The sequence below is a fragment of the Cetorhinus maximus genome, chromosome 12 (genome assembly GCF_964194155.1).
Source record: "Cetorhinus maximus chromosome 12, sCetMax3.hap1.1, whole genome shotgun sequence".
Taxonomy (NCBI): Eukaryota; Metazoa; Chordata; class Chondrichthyes; order Lamniformes; family Cetorhinidae; genus Cetorhinus; species Cetorhinus maximus.
In genome coordinates this window covers 96,226,757-96,246,674 of record NC_135890.1, presented here as the reverse complement: position 1 = coordinate 96,246,674, position 19,918 = coordinate 96,226,757, and the positions used below count along the sequence as shown (strand labels likewise).

General features: G+C 40.3%; 1 protein-coding gene and 1 long non-coding RNA gene across 3 annotated transcripts in view; one reads left to right on the top strand and one right to left on the bottom strand.

Moving 5' to 3' along the window:
* Position 1: 1 nt before the first annotated feature.
* LOC144687717 (uncharacterized) lies at positions 2 to 3,858 on the bottom strand. The gene is made up of 3 exons (XR_013578198.1): positions 3,551 to 3,858; positions 2,506 to 2,632; positions 2 to 1,912 (listed from the first exon to the last, which is right to left on the bottom strand). It is a non-coding gene; the product is annotated as an uncharacterized LOC144687717 (long non-coding RNA).
* Positions 3,859 to 3,938: 80 nt separating this feature from the next.
* Positions 3,939 to 19,918, top strand: part of setd1ba (SET domain containing 1B, histone lysine methyltransferase a) — a 144,288-nt gene continuing 128,308 nt past the window's right edge. The window contains exons 1-7 of one of the 2 annotated variants that reach the window (XM_078554148.1): positions 3,939 to 4,162; positions 4,540 to 4,652; positions 4,869 to 5,023; positions 5,213 to 5,311; positions 5,510 to 5,780; positions 6,267 to 6,388; positions 13,751 to 14,959. In XM_078554148.1, the coding sequence (XP_078410274.1) occupies positions 4,580 to 4,652; positions 4,869 to 5,023; positions 5,213 to 5,311; positions 5,510 to 5,780; positions 6,267 to 6,388; positions 13,751 to 14,959 (1,929 nt within the window). In that variant the 5' untranslated portion in view covers positions 3,939 to 4,162; positions 4,540 to 4,579. Of the gene's footprint in view, positions 4,163 to 4,264; positions 4,653 to 4,868; positions 5,024 to 5,212; positions 5,312 to 5,509; positions 5,781 to 6,266; positions 6,389 to 13,750; positions 14,960 to 19,918 lie in introns of those variants that run through there. The other variant, XM_078554146.1, reaches the window with a different exon arrangement.

The following is a 19,918-nucleotide window of genomic DNA, read 5'->3' as shown; positions in this document are numbered from 1 at the left end:
ATTTCAACAATGTTTATTTATATATAAATATATTTCAGCGATAGGTTTCAGGATGAATGAAACATTTCCTGAGAAAATTTAGCCAAAGATTCCAGAATCCGGTGGTGAAATGTGGTGCTATACACTTCCAAGGTGATAGCACGATAACAAGACAACAGTTAGCATTGGGAATGCACCAGTTCCAGCATTGGGTAAGCACCAGTTCCCTTCATTCATGGGTACTTCTAAGGGCTACCCAATGGGCACCCATCCATAAATGGAGCAAGTTGTACATTGGGAAGTGAACATGGTCATGACACATAACCATAATGGCATTTGTATTATAATAGAGTAAACTGATCTCAGCTGGGACATCAGTGGCATTAGCAACTCAGACAGGGGTGAAACAGGGTAAAAAGATCAAGCACCAACAAAATGGTGGGAGTGACACTGGAGGTCCACTAAAATGCATTTTCCAACCACACAATGTTATGCCTACAGGTTTGCAATACTGGCTCAAGACAATCTCGACAATAAACTTGAACTAAATCATCTCATTTGGTGCACCAATCCTTTTGGGGCTAGGCCAACTGAAATTTCTACCTGTCAAGCCCCAGAAACAACAGATATTGGTAGTGCCAAGTCTGTAGAAAAAAAAAGCTTTCCTCCTTTCACCTCTCTTCCTGTCTCTCTCGAACATGTATGTAAACTTCAGTTTCACACATTATAGTTCACTTTCATTCCTTTTCATCTGTATTTGTTTCATACTCTCCACCCTCACTTTTCTTCAGTTTTTCAGTTTCTCACTTCGTTGCCTCTAATAGATACCAGGAACCGGGTGGAGGGGAACAGCATGACCTGGACTTTTCTTTCCCCAAAACCACAGATCAGCAAATTGTCAACGTGGCTGCTGACAAGTGTTGTTTAAGATTATCCTAACAGTGGTCTCACCAAGGAAGAACATAAAACAACGGATGTTGATTATTATCCAATGCCAAGATGAAGAAAAAGCACGTTGCTATTTGGAGAGAAAAAAAAAGTCAACCTCAACCTATCAATACTCACCGCCTAATCTCATGTGAATAACTGTTCGAGAGCTGCCAGGGTCGCTGGACGGATTCTTGGCATGTGTCCATTGCATGGGGCGGGGAGGAATTAAAAAGGTTGTAAACCCACCCTCCGCTCAAAAAAAAAATACACTCTTTTTGGTTTGAAGAGATCCCAGCAGTAAGTGCTTAGAACACTAGGGACTGCCTTGTTCGAGTCGCTGACTGCCAGGGCCTTTGGAAGTGCATTCATTTATCATAATTTTTGAATTCACATTCCCACATTGGTAACCACCATTTCGGCCAACTGCTTTAACTCCTCCAAATGCCTCCTGGAATTGACTCGGCAAGAGGGTCACTTGACAATTACACAATGCGCATCAGGATGTACTTAAGCTTCTGGGACACAGAATGCTGGCTCAGTAATGATCTTTGGATGGTGTTGCTAGAGGCAGAGCAGTGAAGTTGCCGTCCGATTCAGCTGCTGTAGCGATTCCACACGGAGTTCCCTGGCCACATTGCCAAACAATGGCCTTATTTCAGTCTCCTTCACATGTGGGGGGGAGCAGTAATTTCCATAAGTCAGTTCTCCTCGTGATACAACCGTTCGAACTAAAAGATTCGCTTCTCCCAGAACCAACATCTGTACAATAGTGTAGTTCTTGAAAACATATTTTGTAGGCGAGCGTTTACGAACTTTTACTTTCACAGGGCGACTTTCCACCCCCCGAAACAGAAACACATTTCACTCATCGCACCATGACCGCGGCCTACTCTGTTCAGGCACAATTATTCAGCAGCTTGTTCTCATATTCGCTCTTAACGATACTCGTCATCAGCTCCATTTTGTTTGGGCAGATATATTTCGTCGTACAGTACCTCTCTCTCTCTACTGAACAAAAACACATTGCGCCTTAGGGCCATTTGTAATCCCAAATTATTTCAAGACGCTATAACCGCCCACAGCTCGAACAAAAGAAGCACTAAATATACAGCGAGAGAGAAAGATACGAGTCATCGTTTTCTTGCACCAGACTGCCATGACTTGTAGCCTCTGTCGAATGGCATTAAAAACGAGCATTTCCATTAAGAATATCCTCATTTCAAAAATCGGTTCAGTGCTAATTTCCCCCTACAATAAATTCAGTTCTTATGAGCTGATTTTAATCTTTAAAAATTACTAATGTATAAATTAGGCTTAAAAACAAAAAGTCACACCACTTTATAGGCTAGACCCTTGAACGCTCCCAATAATTTATTAAATTTTTTAAAAGCTGTGAATTAAGTGCACCCACCTTTGAAAAAAAATGCATAAAACAAGGATAGCAAATTAAAAGATAATACCTTTTCCAAAAAAAAGTGAAGAATAGCTCAAAGGGAATATTTAAAACTCTAAATTTCTTTTAAATTAATAAAATTTTGCATTATCCAAACACGGTACTTCGCTGGATTCGGTTTATGTAATAAAAGTGATACAGACCTTAGTTTTAATCCAGGTTTAAAATGTCACACTTAGGGCGGTTTTCGACCCACCGCTTGCCAGTGATATATTTTGGGACAAAGCTCAGAGATACGTTTTCTAAAAATACATCCGCACACTGAGATAGCTTGCATGCCATATAAGAAAAACAAAAGGTGTTTAAAAAAAAAGCAACGCCAATCCTGGGTAAAGAAACAATTTTAGAGTAGAAAAAAAGACAAGGCAGAAGCCCCACTTGGAAATATGAAGTTTGGCGGTTTCCTCTTCCAGATCCCACCACAAAGCTAAATATTTGATTCAAACCCGGATATTAAAAGGATTTTTCATTCTGAAGTTAAACCTATGTAATTATTTAGCGTTTAAAGGAAAAATTAGGTCAAAAACTTTTTTAAAAAAAATCAATAAAGTGGACATTGAGAAATCTATTGAAAGCAATAATCTGCAGCTTCAGAATCACTGAAGAGTTCGACTACATTAGTTAAAAGAAACATATCTGGAAAGGATTAGCATTTTCAATTAAGGACAACGCCTTTACTACAGCAAAATTAAGAAACCCTCTAGCCATTGTGTAAAATTTGGAATTCTTAACGAGTTAAGGCAGATAATTGATACTGAAAAGTAAAAATAATCAATTTGTGATTTTGGCGTTAAATCCTCTGAAATGCAAAAAAATAAGATTCATACAAATGTACCTCCAAATTGAAAAATACTGCTATCAAACAATCCATCTGCTATTTTTAAATCCGCTTTTAGAAGTTATATGAAAGAACACATGGGGAAAAACATTTTTTTGCTTCATTCTCTTTACAAAAAGACTTCAATATCAATGTAACTGCAGACAGCGCGGGTGGTGCCGTGACCTAGTTTCGACCCCAAAAGATGCATTCCGAAAAATAATTTGAAAAAAAAAATAATAATCTTCAGGCTTTATCACTTCGAAATAGTGTATCCAAATCCGTCATCAGTCCTTCAGATTGTGGCCAGAGATGACAGAATCTAAATTAGATCCATTTTTAATGAAAAAAAAAGAGAAAAGAAAACCCACTGTGCTTTGAAACTGTGAAGAGAGATCTTTCCATTTGGTAACAAAAGGAGAGCGCCCGTCCTTGCTCCTGTTGTTGCTGCTGCAGTAGAGACACACGCACAAAGCCCAGTGTGAGCCTCTCCTCTGTTCAAGGAGCTTTCACTTCGGCTTCAAAAACCACAAGCCTCATACAAGCCCCTCTCTGATTGGCTCCCGTTACCAGCCGCCTTTAAACAAGCCAAAATCGGCCAACCATTCAAACCACTCGGAAGTTAACGATTGTGTGACAGACCGGGCGAAATTCCCGAGCCATTGCTTTTGGGGGAGGGAGGGAGAGACAGACAGACAGAGGGAGGGGGGGGGGGAGAGAGAGAGAGAGAGAGAGAGAGAGAAAGGGAAAGGGGGGGGGGGTGGGGGAATGATGATGATGATGGTGGTGGGGGGATCGGCGCAAAAAAAAAACACAAACAATCACCGGGAAGCGGCTCGGCCAAGGCAGCAATGGCGAAATGGAAGTTAATGCTCAACTGGAGTCCTCAAACTTGAACCACCTATAAACCCATCTTGTTTGGAGACCCAGTTTTACGCTGCGTAAAACTAACATGGATTCCCAGCCCTGATTCCAAATTGCTTGTAAGTGAAGCCGAGGCAGCCAAAAAAAAAAACCGAGGACGGGGCGGGAAGTGAGGAGGTGGTGAGAGAGAGAGAGAGAGAGGGGGCGGCGAAAAAAAAAAAAAAATCCCCTCACGCACTGGCGGGTTGCCGGCCCAACTCGGCCGTGGCGTTGAGGGGGGTCAGACGGAGGCGCCGGCGGCGGCTTTGCCGGGCAAATGGGAAACGTTGAATGTGGCGGAGGGAATGGAAGACTAGCTGGTGGCCCGAGAGCAGGCGGGTGGATTGTGGGATACATACACTGAGCAGAAGCACACAATATGTGTTGGCTTGCAAAAAAAAAAGGAGGCAGGAGCCGTACAATGTAATCTAATCAGCGAAATGTAATTGTTTTCCAGATCACGCCGTTTGCTCCGAAACCTACAGAAATCGACGACAATGTCTTTCAAGGAGCTGAAACCTGGGGAGAGACCGAGGCACCACGAAGATCATGGCAAGAAACAGAGTTCAAGTGAGTGTTTTTTTTCCTCTCTCTCTCTCTCTCTTTCCCCCCCTCGTCTCTTTTTCTCCAATGGTCCAGCGAGCTTAGATTCCCCATTTAATGTGCAACGTATTCGTGGAAGAGAGAAAGAGAGAGAGATAGATAGGGAGAGAAAAAAAAAAATCTTCAGAGCTGAGGCATTTGTCAGCTTTGCTTAAGATCTTCTTGCGTTTTCCCCATTTGCAGGTTTGATCAATGGGATGGAGCACAGCCACGCAGGAGGGAGTTCAGCAGAGAGAAAAAGTCACCATTGGCGAAGTTATAAGTTGATTATTGACCCAGCGTTGAAGAAAGGACAACACAAACTCTACCGCTACGATGGCCAACATTTAAGTCTCCCTGTGAGTGATATTTTGGCAGTGTAGCCATTAATTCCACGTCTGTTGTCTTTATCACAGGATGCTGCTGCCATTGTTACATTGTGGTTTCTGCTTAAACTGACAGTCCAGTTACTCGGTAACACGTTCGCCAGTTTGCTGCACATTCTTTAAACCTTTAAAAATAAATAATGTCAGCCGTTATCATTGCAGAATTCCGGTGTTCCACCGGTTGATACCGTCAGAGACCCTCGACTTGGACGCATGTGGACCAAAAGCAAAGAAGTGGATTTACCTGTTCCAAAATTTAAGGTAAGGGGGGACACAAAAATCAGAATAGTTTCTCCACTCCAACTCCATAGTAGCATTTCCTGACAGTAGTGTGTTACTCTAGCATTTTACCTTGTAACTCCAAAACGTAAATAAATAAATATTGAAGTCCCCAAAATAATATGTTTTGAATAAAAATAGCGAGTTAAGTTTGTTTGAATGTGCTCCTGGTGCCAACAGATCGACGAGCATTACGTGGGACCCGTACCTCCCAAGCAGGTAACGTTTGCAAAGCTAAACGACAACATACGAGAGGGCTTTCTGTTAGACATGTGCAAGAAGTATGGCGAAGTGGAAGAAGTGGAGATTCTTTACAACCCGAAGAACAAGAAGCATCTAGGAATCGCGAAAGTGGTGTTCGCCACAGTGAAAGGAGCCAAGGACACAGTCCAGCACCTCCACAACACTTCCGTAATGGGAAACATCATCCATGTGGAACTCGATACCAAAGGTGCAATAAAGTTATTTCTTATCAATTGGGTTCACTCCGACTTTGTATCCCTTTAGGATTTAAAGCCATGCTCGTTTCATCTTGAGGGATTGTAATGTAAATATGTAATATTGACTCATTCTAACACCGTTTCTGAGTCACGTGTACACACAAATGTAGCTTGTTTAATGTTGCTAGGAAACAGACAGAGGGATTGCTGTCGTTTGTAAAATCCTCTCAACCTGTGTATTTTGAGAATCCTGGTGTTGGATGTTAATGAATGGCCGAAAGCTATGGGATTCGCACTGCTATCTTTCAGTCTAAGTTTATAAAATCGCGTTGGTTTTATAAATACCACTGTCACGTGTAGTTCTGATCAATATGTTGATTCCAGACTAGGGGATTGCGCTTGTGTCCAATTGGCCAGTTATTGTGGAGACCTGTGTAATTTTAAGGCTGGGTTCCTACTATAAGCTCCGCAGTCATCATACTCCTGCCATTCTGTAGGTGAACATCGGATGAGATACTACGAGCTACTGGTCAGTGGTTACTTTACCCCTCAGACTCTTCCTGTCGGTTCCGATGCTTTTTTGGACGCCTCTCCCATAATAAACAGCGAATTTGGACAGGTATGGACAGTTTTGTTGCATTTAAAGGTATTGTAGCACGCGATTGACAAATGGTGCAACGAGAAAATGCGTTTCATTCACTGGCATTTGTTTACCGGTCAATGGCGAGCAATTAGACTGGGAGCTGGCTCTGCTGACGATAATATGGGATGGTATGAATCTCCGCACACGCCGAGTTTAGTGATGCTTGCTGCTAAAAGGCTGCTTTGCAGAAGTTGCGCGGCTGTAGAGTTCTTTAATGTGGGGCAGGTGATTAACAACAGGCAAGGTAGATGTTGCAGGATATCGGAATATGACTGCTTGCATCAATTTTTAAAATAACTATTCAGTTTGGGAAATTGGTTCTGAAACAATTTAGATATCTATGCTCTGGGAATTATTTCAATAATCTTTCTTAAAGTGAAACATTTCCGGATTCTTGTTACTCAGTTCCAAAAAAAAGGCAAATGTAAACATTTTTAAGCAACAGCCTCCCGTAGCTTTTTGGGGATAAGGTGTTTCTGTTTCTTATTACCAGTAGGCTGTTGTATTGAGTGGTGAGGTGTACACACCTTTGTGGACCCTGTAGTGCTTGATAAATTGCACCTCCAGTTTCTGGTTATTAAATAGTACTGGCATGGCCATGAAGACAACTATTGTTCCCTAGTCAATTAAAAAGGTGGCATTAAGACAATTATCCAATCTTTGTCATCTTTGGATAAGATGATAATTGTGAGACACTTAATAGCCTGATTTCTGCCTTGCCATAAAGTTGCCTTCTGCCTGGATATATAATCTGCATAGAGATTCACTGCCACTCTCTCTCTCTCTCTGATAAAGAAGGATGTCAAGGCTGGAAGGCTGCAGGGAATGAGACGACAAGGGGGAAAATTAAATTTTTTTTTGTAAAGACCCATGTTTTGACCTATCAAAATTCTGATTAATTACTTAATATAAAGTGTTTTTGCTTGGTGTAAATGAACAGTCACTGTAATATTCTACCATTTAGTTGCTGTTTTACTGTTAACTTTATAAAAGTTGGAACTATTAAATAACATTTGCACAGTAAAAAAGATATTTTTTCAATCTTTTAAAAACTAATTAACCTTCAATATTTTGGAGCATATCCCAGTTTCCTCACTATGCTCCAACTTATATTTTGCTGATGCCTTAGTTAGTGGAAATGTATTTATTTATTTAAAAAAAATATGACTTAAAATGGTCAGGGAAGGAAAAGAGTTTTAATATTTCCCAGCCCTTTAGATCTACCTTATGGGATACACTAGTCACCACCGCACAAGGTTAGTCAGGAAGTCTACCCCAGAACCCTTTCAGTGCCACTGTATAAGCAACTGCTTGGAAATGTGAAAGAGAGGTGCCCACTGCTAATTCACAGTCTGATATTTCCTTTTCACGTTGCTTTGAGATCTGTCTATGAAAGGACCTCCAATGACCAGGTGTAAAACCTCAAGACACTTGTTCTCCTATTGTGGCCAGTTAATGTGAACTTGCTGAGAGGAATCCTGGGTGCCGCTCTGTCTCTATCATTCTGGTGTGCTTAGTGTTAATCCGGTAATGCGTTCGGTCACTAGACTGCCACTGTAACATTTAGATTTCATTTTAATTAAATTGAAGTGTTGCTTGCTAGAGGAGTTAACTTTCTTATAGCTTGAGGAGACTGTTGTTGATGTCAGTATTGAATGGGTGTTACTCAATCTCTTAAGAATGAATAAAGTTATAAGTGGTTTTGTGTTTCTACACCAGTGGTATAAAATTTTGGACTGCTACTCCCCAGAGATGCAGTTAAGAGATGCAGACTAAATCTAAGAAATTGACTCCTATCACACACTTCTCAGAAATATCATCATTTGTTTTTATTCAGTGAATACATTTTTTGGCTGTAGGTTCTGGTAATAACTCTTTCTCTTCCTATTGGATTATCTCACGTGTTTATTATTGTGAAAATGGAATATAATTAAAGAATAGTCAGAAAATCCTATATTGTGTACTACTTGCAGCTCTTCATTACCAGTTACAGCTGTGAATAAAACATAGACAATTTAAGGCTTTGATGTGGGACATATGAATAAAGCATCATGGTGATTCCAATTCACAGTCTTTATCCATTCCCTGACAAAAAAGTTTCTCATGATCCCAGTATAGCTAAAGAAAAGCTTAATAAAGCAGAAAAAGTTATTTAGTGTACAAAATAAAATATCATATGTTTCTATCTCTATGGTTTGAAAGTTTTCTGAAATGAGTGATCCATTCAAAGTTACAATCATGTTCCATCTAAATAATAGGTGCAGAACGTTCTTTTTTTGAAAAAAATTACGGATTTAAATAAACACCTGGTGTAATTGAGATATATAGACCAAAAAGCTCCCGGGTTTGAACCCCAATATTTGTTGAGTTTACAGACCTCAGACAGATTGACTCTCAGGGTGCTATGATTGAATTTAACAACCACACACCCCCCGCGCAAGCCTGGGAAATGGAGAATTAGCCACACCTGATTGCTATCAAATGACACCCCATGCCCCACTCCCACCACCACTCATTGGAAAATGTATATGTGGATGTCAGGTGACAAAAAGAGTAAACTTGGTTATAATCACCAAGGTTGAATAACCTGCCAATAATCACGGTGCTGGCTTATGCATGCATAATGACCACGTGAACAAGGTACCAGTGAGCTGCTGGGAATTATAGAACTTTACCTCAGCCCAAGTGCCAGCCTTTAGGAAAGCAGAAAAGAAAGGGGAAGAAATATGAACCAGTACAACAAGGTGTTTAGAATAAAATCACTAGAAATTCAGTTAGTGTGTGTTATGTAAATTTGCTACTTCATTACATTATGCATTTTCTCACCTTTGTGTATTAAGTTTAATTCAGTCGAGGAGCTTTAATTCCGATTTCATATGAATATAAGTTTCTAATCTTAGAATGGTTTACTGTTGAAAGCTGCTTTTAAGGGCAATTGAGACAAACACTTAATTTCTCTTGAGTAGTGTGTGTTCTGAGTTCAATATTTATAACAATCTTGCTTTTAAAAAAGATCTTTAATGTTTAATATATACACTCACAGGTCAGTATACTACTTATTAGGATATAGATATATATGCAGACAAAACGTTTGGTTTTAAAAAAGAAATTGCCAGTATTTCTGAGTAAGAGTAATGGCAAAAATATTCCAGTGACTGTTTATTGTAATTTTTTAAAAGCCAAATCAGTAAAATATGTGAGCAAAATGTAATTTAATTATGTTGTATTTAACTAGTATGGAGTAACATATACTATCTCAACATCTTAAAAATCCATTCATTTTCTTTTCTTTTGTCCCCTTTTTCTAATAATCCTGTTATTTTTCCCACGAACTTCAGGCAAGCAGATAGCTTACCGCTAGTGCTTTGTCAGTATCACTTTGAGCTGTGTATTGGAATGTTTATGAGAATGATTTGCCTATAAATTATTTACTCTGCTTTTCTTTGGTAAAACCATTAGTCTATTTTGGTGAACTTGTGGCGCCTCTCCACAACTGTATGGTTAGGATCATTAACTAATCATACGGAGAATCATAGGGCACATTGTGCAAACAGTGACAGGGCATCAGTGTGATATTATTCAAACGTTACTTTTACATTGTTGGCTTTTTTTGTTCTAAAATCTATTAAGTTAAACAGAAATGTTTGTCTGTGCCCACGAATATGCAAGAGTACTATCAATTAACCAATTAATGATATATTTAAAAAGCCTTTAAGAAAAACTTGAGCAGAATGAGATAGTTACAGAGATTCAATCAAACATGGAGTTAATTATAGATTTGTAAAATGCAGTCCTTAATATGTGATATTGCAACTTTGAGAAGAGTTCTCTTCCAGACATTATGTGGATCCATTTCAATACAAATAACTTACGAACATCTATAAAGCAACCGCCCCCAAAATATAATTTTTTGTATTTCTAATTACTATATTGCAATCTGTAATTTGACATTCACAATCAGTATAAATTTCTAGTGTCATAGTTGCTCCTACATTAGCGAAGCTTCAACAGCATGCTCCAAACCCATGACCTCTTCCGCCTAGAAGGACAAGGGCAGCAGATGCAAGGGAACACCATGAACTGCAAGTTCCCCATCAAGTCACTTACCATCCTGACTTGGAACTATATCATCGTTCCTTTACTGATGCTGAGTCAAAATCCTAGAACCTGCCCCCTCTGCCCGAAAAGTACTGTGGGTGTACCTACACCATGTAGACTGCAGCTGTTGAAGAAGGTAACTGACTACCACCTGTTCCAGGGCAATTGGGAACATAGGAACAGGTGAAGGTCATTGAGCCCTTTGAGCCTGCTGCACCATTCGATAAGATTATGGCTGACCTGGCTGTGGTCTCAACTCTACTTTCCTGTCTGTCTCCCATGACCCTTGACTCCCTTGTCTATCAAAAATCTGTCTAACAAAGCCTTGAATAAATTCAATGATCCAGCTTCCATTGCTAGCTGGGGAAGAGAATTCCACACACTAACAATGTTGTGAGAGAATAAAACTGTGTCCCCTAGCTCTGGTCTCCCCAACAAGTTGAAACATCCTCTCTCTATGCACCTTATCAAGTTCCCTCGGAATCTTATATGTTTCAGTAAGATCACTTCTTGTGTTTCTAAACTCCAATGCCCATTAGGGATGGGAAATAAATGCTGGCCTTGCCAGCGATACCTAGGTCCCATGGTAGGATAAAAAAATCGAATTAAATGATTTTTAAAAAATCTGTAATGGCTCAGTTGGTGTGTACACTGTCTAGGTTTGATCTGATTGATGTAAAGTAGGAGAGCCGTCTGTCTTTGCAAGGTTGGGGGGGGAAGTAGGAAAGCTATTACTGGCAACAGCATCCTTGGACTAGGGAGAATTTAAAAAAAAATGTCAGCTTTCCTGCTCCTACTGGAAAGTACGGGCTGAATTTTTACCAGCCCCTGGGTGTTGGGAGTGGAGGCAGGAGGGCAGGTAAAACAAGAGGGAGCTGCATTGGAGCAGCTCCCTGTTGCTGTCCAGCCACCGGGAAAGTGTTCCTCAGAGGCAGACAGCCGATTTGCATAATGGAGCCTCCAATTTTGCTCAATTGTACAGGACTACTGGCATTTTGCTAACGGTGGGGCCCATCATGTGTGGTGGCCTCCAACTTCATGGAAGTGGCCTTCCTGTGGCAGCACAGAGGAATATTGGAGCCAGAGGCTCTTTGGATAAAAGCTCCTCCCCTAGAGGGATTTCTCTTCCATCTTGCATGGTCTAATGCCCTCGACCTCCTAAATTTTAATTTTTACATACCTGACCAAGGACAGCTCAATTTTGAGGCACTCTTTAGATACCATGGGGCCTGTCTCAGTTGCCTCCGCCTCTTCTGGTGGCGTTGCTGAGGCTTCAGAACTGTTAGCTCTCTGATTGGGCTGGCAGCCTGCCCGCTGTCTTTAATTGGGCGGTGGGTCTGCAGGCGGCCAGTTAGGAGGTTGCATGAGATAAAATCACCGAACAGAACCTGCCGTCGGCAAGAAACCTTCTTTCCAGCCCAAAGTGGGGATGTCGAAGCCTACAGTCAAATTCAGTTCTTTTTCTATATGGTTGGAGACAGGATGAAGAGTAGCCGTAATATCTTCCAGGATCAAATGGCTTAGTCGATACTCAGTATTTGCTCACACTTTGAAGAAACACCTCTAGGATGAGACAGTGATGCTGCTACTCCAGCAAGTACCAGTAAGAGAAGAAAGAAAATGTGATGGGAGGGTATTTAAAAACCTAAATTAGGAATTTAAAATTTAAACTAGTTTCATTCTTGCAATGAATAACTTGCTTTTCAGAGACTTATTAAAAGAATAGTTCAGATCTTGCTTAATTGTTAACTGTAATGGGCAGTTTTCTGACATTGGTGGCTTTGAGTGCTTATTTCTATTATTAACAAATTTGTGAAATAAATACCAATATTTTTGAAGAGCTGATCTACATAATTTGGGCAAGCAGATTGTAATCTGAGCTCAGAAACGTCAGCTAACAGGGGTTGGATTAATTATTCAGTGAATGTAATGAGGTGCATAGATAAGTTTGGATTTTTGAATATTTGATAATTGATATTATTTATGGGGGTTTTGCCTTAAGGGGAGCTGAAGTAACATTTAAAATAGATTTTCCAGCCAATTTCTTTTTAAATAAAGCTACCTTTTAACATTACTATACAGTAACACAATTTAACACTTTAAATTAAAGTTGAACAATGTAATCATTCATGTTTCAATTTCGAGAAACATGTCACTGAACTTTTTGTAGAAATTTAATTTAACTAAAGGTATTTTTAAACTGTAATTTTCTTTTTTGACCAGGTTATGTTTAAAATCTGAAAATACAGAAAATAAAAGTTGTTCAGGTTTTGGTTTCTGCAATTCCATTCACACCACTCCGTTAATTTCCTTTTTAAATCATGTAATTCTATTGGACTAATTTATATCTTGACCATTTCATTACAAAGTTGGCGAACAATATAGCACACTTTGTTCATATTATTCAAAAACAAATATTTGAAAGTATACTTTCACACACAATGCAGTGGTTAAACATGGGTTTGTGTTTGTGATTTTCTGCATTATTAGCCTTTAATCTCAGCTGGGCATAGGGGAGAAATTGGGCAGCAGGGAAGCCAAGATTGTTGAACAGAGAGTGGAATAGGAGTGGGTCTTTCAGCTTGTTCCATGTCCATTGTAATGTCCAGCAGCAAAGCTGTAATGTGGGCAAAGTGCATGCAACAGTGGGCTGCAAATGTGGCAGAAATGATAATCAGGAGTCAAAGAGAAATTAATTATTTCAAGCGAGTCACAATGATGCTGCACATTAATATGCTGCCATACTACACTGTGGAAGGATAGGTGTTTGGTTCTATCTGCTTTGTTTTGCCCCTATTTATCTGAGGAACACAGTGAACATCAGGATGCTCCATCCACAGGAACAGGACATCAGAAGATGTGCCAACATAAGTAGCTATGCATCTTCTAAGGGAGAGTGGAGTAGTTGTAGCCAAAGGCTGGGAACCAGCAGGCACTGTAGTAATAAAGCTGATTAACTGATTCAGCTAATTCACAGCAGAGCCACAATCCTAAATACAGATTGAATTTGGGGGAGGATATAAATGAATACTTGTAATGTAAGTTTTTTTTCTCTTTGCTGAAAGATTAGTTGATTTAATCAACTTCTGTTCTGGCATTAAATAGTATTAAGAATTCACTGTTTGAAAACTGTACTGAATGGTGCAGAAAATTAGATGTGTGTGAGTGATCTTTAATTGTGTGGATTTTCATTTTTGGCTAAAACTTTTGTCTTTTTTCTCCTCCCACCCTTTGCCACAGGTTAATGATCCACTGAAATGTAGAACTGGTGATAATTACCTATCTATGGGACCATCTGTAACCCCAAATAGTAGTACCCCTTTTTCCCATGATACTGCTTATTCCAGTTGTCGCCAGGATACACCAAATTCATATAGCCAGTATACGCCACAGTCCTCACAAGGCACGCCACATACACCAAGGTTGGGAACCCCCTACTCGCAAGATTCCAGCTATTCCAGTCGACAGAGTACACCAGCTTATTCTTACTCACAAGAATCTGGGTACAAATCCAGAAGACCTGAATCTAATTATCAAGATTCCTTCAGGAGATTGGGGCACCATTACTCACATAACACAGGATCGTACAGAGCTACTGAGCTACCAATTAACACTTACAAGTCAGCTCGCTCAGAGGGTGGGTCATATTCACATAACCCTTCAGTAAGCCAATCTGGGATAAATTACCAGTCAGCCTTTTCTCCATACCAAAATGTGCATTCTGCCCAACCACTGTATCCTCGTACTCTGGATCAACAACATGGTCAGACATCCAGAGACCACGATTACAGAAGACCCGTGCCACCATCTGAAACCTTTGGGCATAATAATGCCAACTTGGACACTGTACCTGTAAAGGAGAAGGCAGAAGATCCAGTTTCTTTGGAGAGTAACGCCTCGAATGATAAAACGCCTGTTTCTTTCAGCAAATCTCCTGAAAGGGCTGCGACTCCTGAAACGCTAACACCTGAAACACCAAGTAGCTCAACACAACCCAACAGTTTAGATTCCCGAATTGAGATGCTGTTGAAGGAACAGCGGACAAAGCTTCCGTTCTTTGACCAAGAATCTGATGTTGACAAAATGGAGCACAGTCCCATATCCTCTTCTTCTTCCCAACTTTCTCCATTACCACTTCCTGGGTCAAATACTCAATTGCTTCAGCGAGGTCCTACTCCATCGTCTCGTCCTTCTAGCACAGGCCTAGAGGATGTTAGCCCAACTCCTCTACCAGATTCAGATGACGAGGATCCTATTTTTGAAACTGTTCAACAGAATCAAAGCTCACGGTCAGCATCAGAGGCCAGTATGACACCTGTTGACCAGTCCAGTCAGATGAGCAGATTTTCCACATCTTCCGATGGTAGGACTCCTGCATCTAAAGCAGAGAGCTGTGAAGCAAACAAGGAAGTTGCTGAACCCACACCTCCTCCTGATCCACTGGAAGAAGTAAGTAAAATCATTTTAATATCTAATGTTTGCATCGTAATTTAGAAACATTTTATGACTGAATGGAGACAACGTAATCTCTCAAATTCCTGAGAGTTATTTACAGGCACAGGATATCTGTTTTTTGGTGGTGGGGTGGGTGGGTGGGTGGCTAGAATTCAATTCTAATTGTGGATTTATAGTCAATTCACGTCTCCTTTTTCAGGCGGAGATGAAGAGAACTTTTTTCCCTCCAGAGGGTTGTTAATTTGTGGAATTTCCTCCTGGAGAAAACAGTGGAGGTTGGGTCATTGAGTTTGTTCAAGGTTGAGTTAGATAGATAGATTTTTGATACACAAGGAAGTCAAGGGTTAACGTGGCAGACAGGAAAGTGGAGTGGAGACCAGCCATGATCTTATCGAATGGCAGCCCAAGTTCGAAGGACCTAATTACCTACTCCTGCTCTCAAGTCCTATGTTCCTATGTGCTTATCAGAACATTTTATAGTCACTATACTTCTGATTTCATTTTACGTTTTATTTGTTGGTTTTCTAATATGTTTTCTATCAGAAATGGTCATAGCCAACCACAACTTATATAGCATCTTGAACATTATGAAATGTGCCAAGGCACTTCACAGGAGCGTTGTAAAACAAAATATGACACCGAACCACAAAAGGAGGTATTAGGTCAGATTAACAAAACCTCAGTCAAAAAGGTAGGTTTTAAGAAGTGTCCTAAAGAAGGAAAGTGAGGTAGAGAGTTGGAGCAGTGTAAGGAGGGTATCTCAGAGCTTAGGCCCTAAGACAACTGATGGCATGGCCACCAATGGTGGGAGCAATTAAAATCAGGGATTCTCAAGAGATGAGAATTAGAGGAGCGCATATATCTTGGAGGGTTGGGGGTTGGAGAAGGTTCCAGAGATATGGAGGGGTGAGGCTATGGAGAGATTTGAAAATAAGGATGAGAATTTTAAACTGAAGAAGCAGCTTGACTGGGAGCCAGTGTTGGCCAGTGAGCATGGGGTTGATAGGGGAATGTGACTTTGTGTGAGTTGACACAGGGAGCTGAGTTTTGGATGACCTCAAGTTTTACAGAGGGTATAATGTGGGAGACTAGCCAGGATTGTGTTGCGTTAGTAAAGTCTGGAGGTAATGCAGGCATGAATGAATTTTTCTGGTTTTCTAATATGTTTTCTAGTAGAAATGGTCATAACTGTGTCATAATTCCTGGTCAAATAATATAGGTCAGAGTTGTGCAGCAGATTCTGACAGTTTTTCAATGGATCTAGTATGTGGGAACATAGGCCTTAAGTTTCAACAAATTGCTGCTGTTAAACCTGAGACTGAGATGAGAAAAACACAAATAATGGGCACAGATTGCCAACACTTAGACCAATATAACAGATTTATATTTTTGAAAAGTGCGTATAAATAATGACCACTTTCTGAATTCACTAAGGAGTAAAATTATAGCACTGAAACCAGTTCAATGCAAATCATTCTGCTCAATTTTACAATTAACCAGCTTCTTCATAGGGCATAATTCCTTTAGAATTATCATAGGACCTTATGGCACAGAAGGAGGCCATTCGGCCCATTATGCTTGTGCCAATTCTTTGAAAGCACAATCCAATCAGTCGTGCTCCCCTGCTCATTCCCATAGCCTTACCATTTTCTTCTCTGTTCCGGGTGCATAACTAATTCCTTTCTGAAAGTTACTGTTGAATCAACTTCTACTACCCTTTCAGGCAATGCATTCCATATTATGAATTGTTGCATAAAAAGATTGCTTCCTGTCTCCCCTCTTTTTTGCCAATTATTTAAAATCTGTGTCCTTTGATTACCAACCTGTCGGGCATTGAAAGCAGTTTCTCCTTCTTCATTCCATCAAAACTCCCTTCTCGCTTAAATCCTTTCTTAACATTCTTTGCTCCGTGGAGAAAAGTCCCAGTTTTTATAGTTTCTAATCACCATTTGCATCTATTCCTTTCAAAATCTTAAGTAGTCCAATAAGACCACCTCTGAATTGCCTTTATTTCCTAACGTAAGCTTTCCTGGCACTTTTAGACTTTCCTTAAAGCTTAGATGCCCCATTTGATTTATCGCTTTAATTGCTCTTCTCATGTAATGCGCCAGTACCAGGTATTTCCTGCTCAACAATGATGCCCAAAGTGTCCATGTTATTCTAAATAGGGCAAACCAGTGCTTTTCATTCAGTGCTTAATCATTCAAGCTAGACAACCTAAGACCCTATTTATTTTACCAGCAGTACACAATGCTGCTTTGAAGACTGCGACCCCAAAATCCCATCTCATGTGTCACGACCCACAATATGGGAAGCCCTGCTTTAGTCCATGGCACAATTCCTGTATTTAGTGGATCCTTTAAAATATCCATCTAGACGTGATCAGTTTCATGTGCCCCATTCTTTACTATGCTGGTTTGAAGTCTATCACACCAGGTTCTTGCTCCCTTTCAGTGCCCTTTGTCTATCACTTCTTTGTGGGTAATTTAGTTTTCTCCTTGTCTTTTTAAACAGGGTCCTCCAATTCATCTTATACACATAGAAACAAAAAAGATTACCATTCCTTATTTATTAATTATCATATTGTTACTGGAATCTCTCAGTGGTCCCTCAGTTTTCTTTATCCCATTTGATTTCCTTAACAATTTTTTTGCCTTCTTTCTCCACTCTTTTGGGAAGGCACTTTTCTTCCAATAAACCATCTTGTCACAGCAGCATATCTCAGCGATGTGGAAGGGCTGGTGTGGAATTAAGCCTGTATTCCATCATTTGCCTGTCCTTTTGGTGCTTAAATGTGTTGTGCTGGGAAAAATGGGCCCTAGTCGACTTCAACAGGATTTTGTACATTTTTTCTATACTTCTGTTTCATAGTTAGCTCTGCTAACATATTTGGGATTCCTAACTTTGAAGTAACTTTGGAGATACAATTAGGCACCTTGAGTGCTTCAGCAAACTTCTCAGTTTACCTTCTGCACACTACTGCAAAAACTATCTGCCCTACTGCAAGCCAGCTTTCTTTAAATATATCATCATTGCTTCTTATTGAATCAAAAATATAAGAAGTTAATAAATGCAGATGGGAGAAAAACGAATGTTGAAATTAATCATGATTTGATGTTGAACCTCCATCTGTAGCTTATTGTACTTTGCATCTATCTATGCACCCTAATCTCTAGCAGGTTGCTTCATTACATCACTGAGGAATAAAATAGAGCCTGTGTTTCTTGAAGCTCTTAAAACTGCTGAGCACCTTATTTTTTAACCACTATTCCTAATCCAGGTTCCATCTGAAGGATATCCAAAATAACTTACTTGGTTCTTGCCCTTACCATAAATAAACATGTACACACAACTTCCCTACAGTTTTAAATTCAACATGCGCCCTCATCATGAAGCAAGTCGTGAATTTTAATTTTTAAAATGATTATGCTGTGTTTTGTGTAACGATAAGACACAAATTCACCTCCACAGTGGTGAGTTTCCAAGTGCTGGTGGGACACCTGGAGAGGCAATAAGTGAATGCAAAGCATTTCCCCGCGAGTCTAAGGGAATGCCAACCTACACCCCACATGTATATTTTATATCAGCTATTTACAGGGGTATTGACATGAATCCTGAGTATACATCATCTGTCTGTCATATCAATTTGATAATTATGTGAAGGAAGGAGTATGGGAGGGATAGAAATTCCATTATAAAAGATTTAATAGCTGAGCACGTGGAAAACAGTGGCAGAATTGGACAGAGTCAGCATGGATTTATGAAAGGGAAATCATGCTTGACAAATCTACTGGAATTTTTTGAGGATGTAACTAGTAGAGATGATGAGGGGGAGCCAGTGGATGTGATTTATTTGGACTTTCAGAAGGCTTTCGACAAAGTCCCATATAAGAGATTGGCATGTAAAATTAAAGCGCATGGGATTGGGGGTAGTGTATTGAGATGGATAGAAAACTGGTTGGCAGACAGGAAACAAAGAGTAGGAATAAACGGGTCTTTTTCTGAATGGCAGGCAATGACTAGTACCGCAGGGATCGGTGCTGGGACCACAGTTATTCACAATATATATTAATGATTTAGATGAGGGAATTAAATGTAATATCTCCAAATTTGCAGATGACACAAAGCTGGGTGGGAGGGTGAGCTGTGAGGCGGTTGCAGAGATGCTTCAGTGTGATTTGGACAAGCTGAGTGAGTGGGCAAATGCATGGCAGATGCATTATAATGTGGATAAATGTGAGGTTATCCATTTTGGTAGCAAAAACAGGAAGGCAGATTATTATTTGAATGGCTATAAATTGAAAGAGAGGAATGTGCAACGAGACCTGGGTGTCCTTGTACATCAGTCGCTGAAGGTAAGCATGCAGGTGCAGCAGGCGGTAAAGAAGGCAAATGGTGTGTTGGCCTTCATAGCCAGAGGATTCGAGTACAGGAACAGGGATGTCTTGCTGCAATTGTACAGGGCCTTGGTGAGACCACACCTGGAATATTGTGTGCAGTTTTGGTCTCCTTATCTGAGGAAAGATGTACTTGCTATACGGAGAGTGCAGCGAAGGTTTACCCGACTGATTCCTGGGATGGCGGGACGGACATATGAGGAGAGATTGAGTCGATTAGGATTATATTCGCTGGAGTTCAGAAGAATGAGGGGGGATCTCATAGAAACCTATAAAATTCTAACAGGACTAGACAGGGTAGATGCAGGAAGGATGTTCCCGATGGTGGGGGAGTCCAGAACCAGGGGTCAGAGTCTGAGGATATGGGGTAGACCATTTAGGACTGAGATGAGGAGAAATTTCTTCACCCAGAGAGCGGTGAGCCTGTGGAATTCGTTATCACAGAAAGTAGTTGAGACCAAAACATTGTATGTTTTCAAGAAGGAGTTAGATATAGCTCTTGGGGTGAAAGGGATCAAAGGATATGGGGAGAAAGCGGGATCAGGCTATTGAGTTG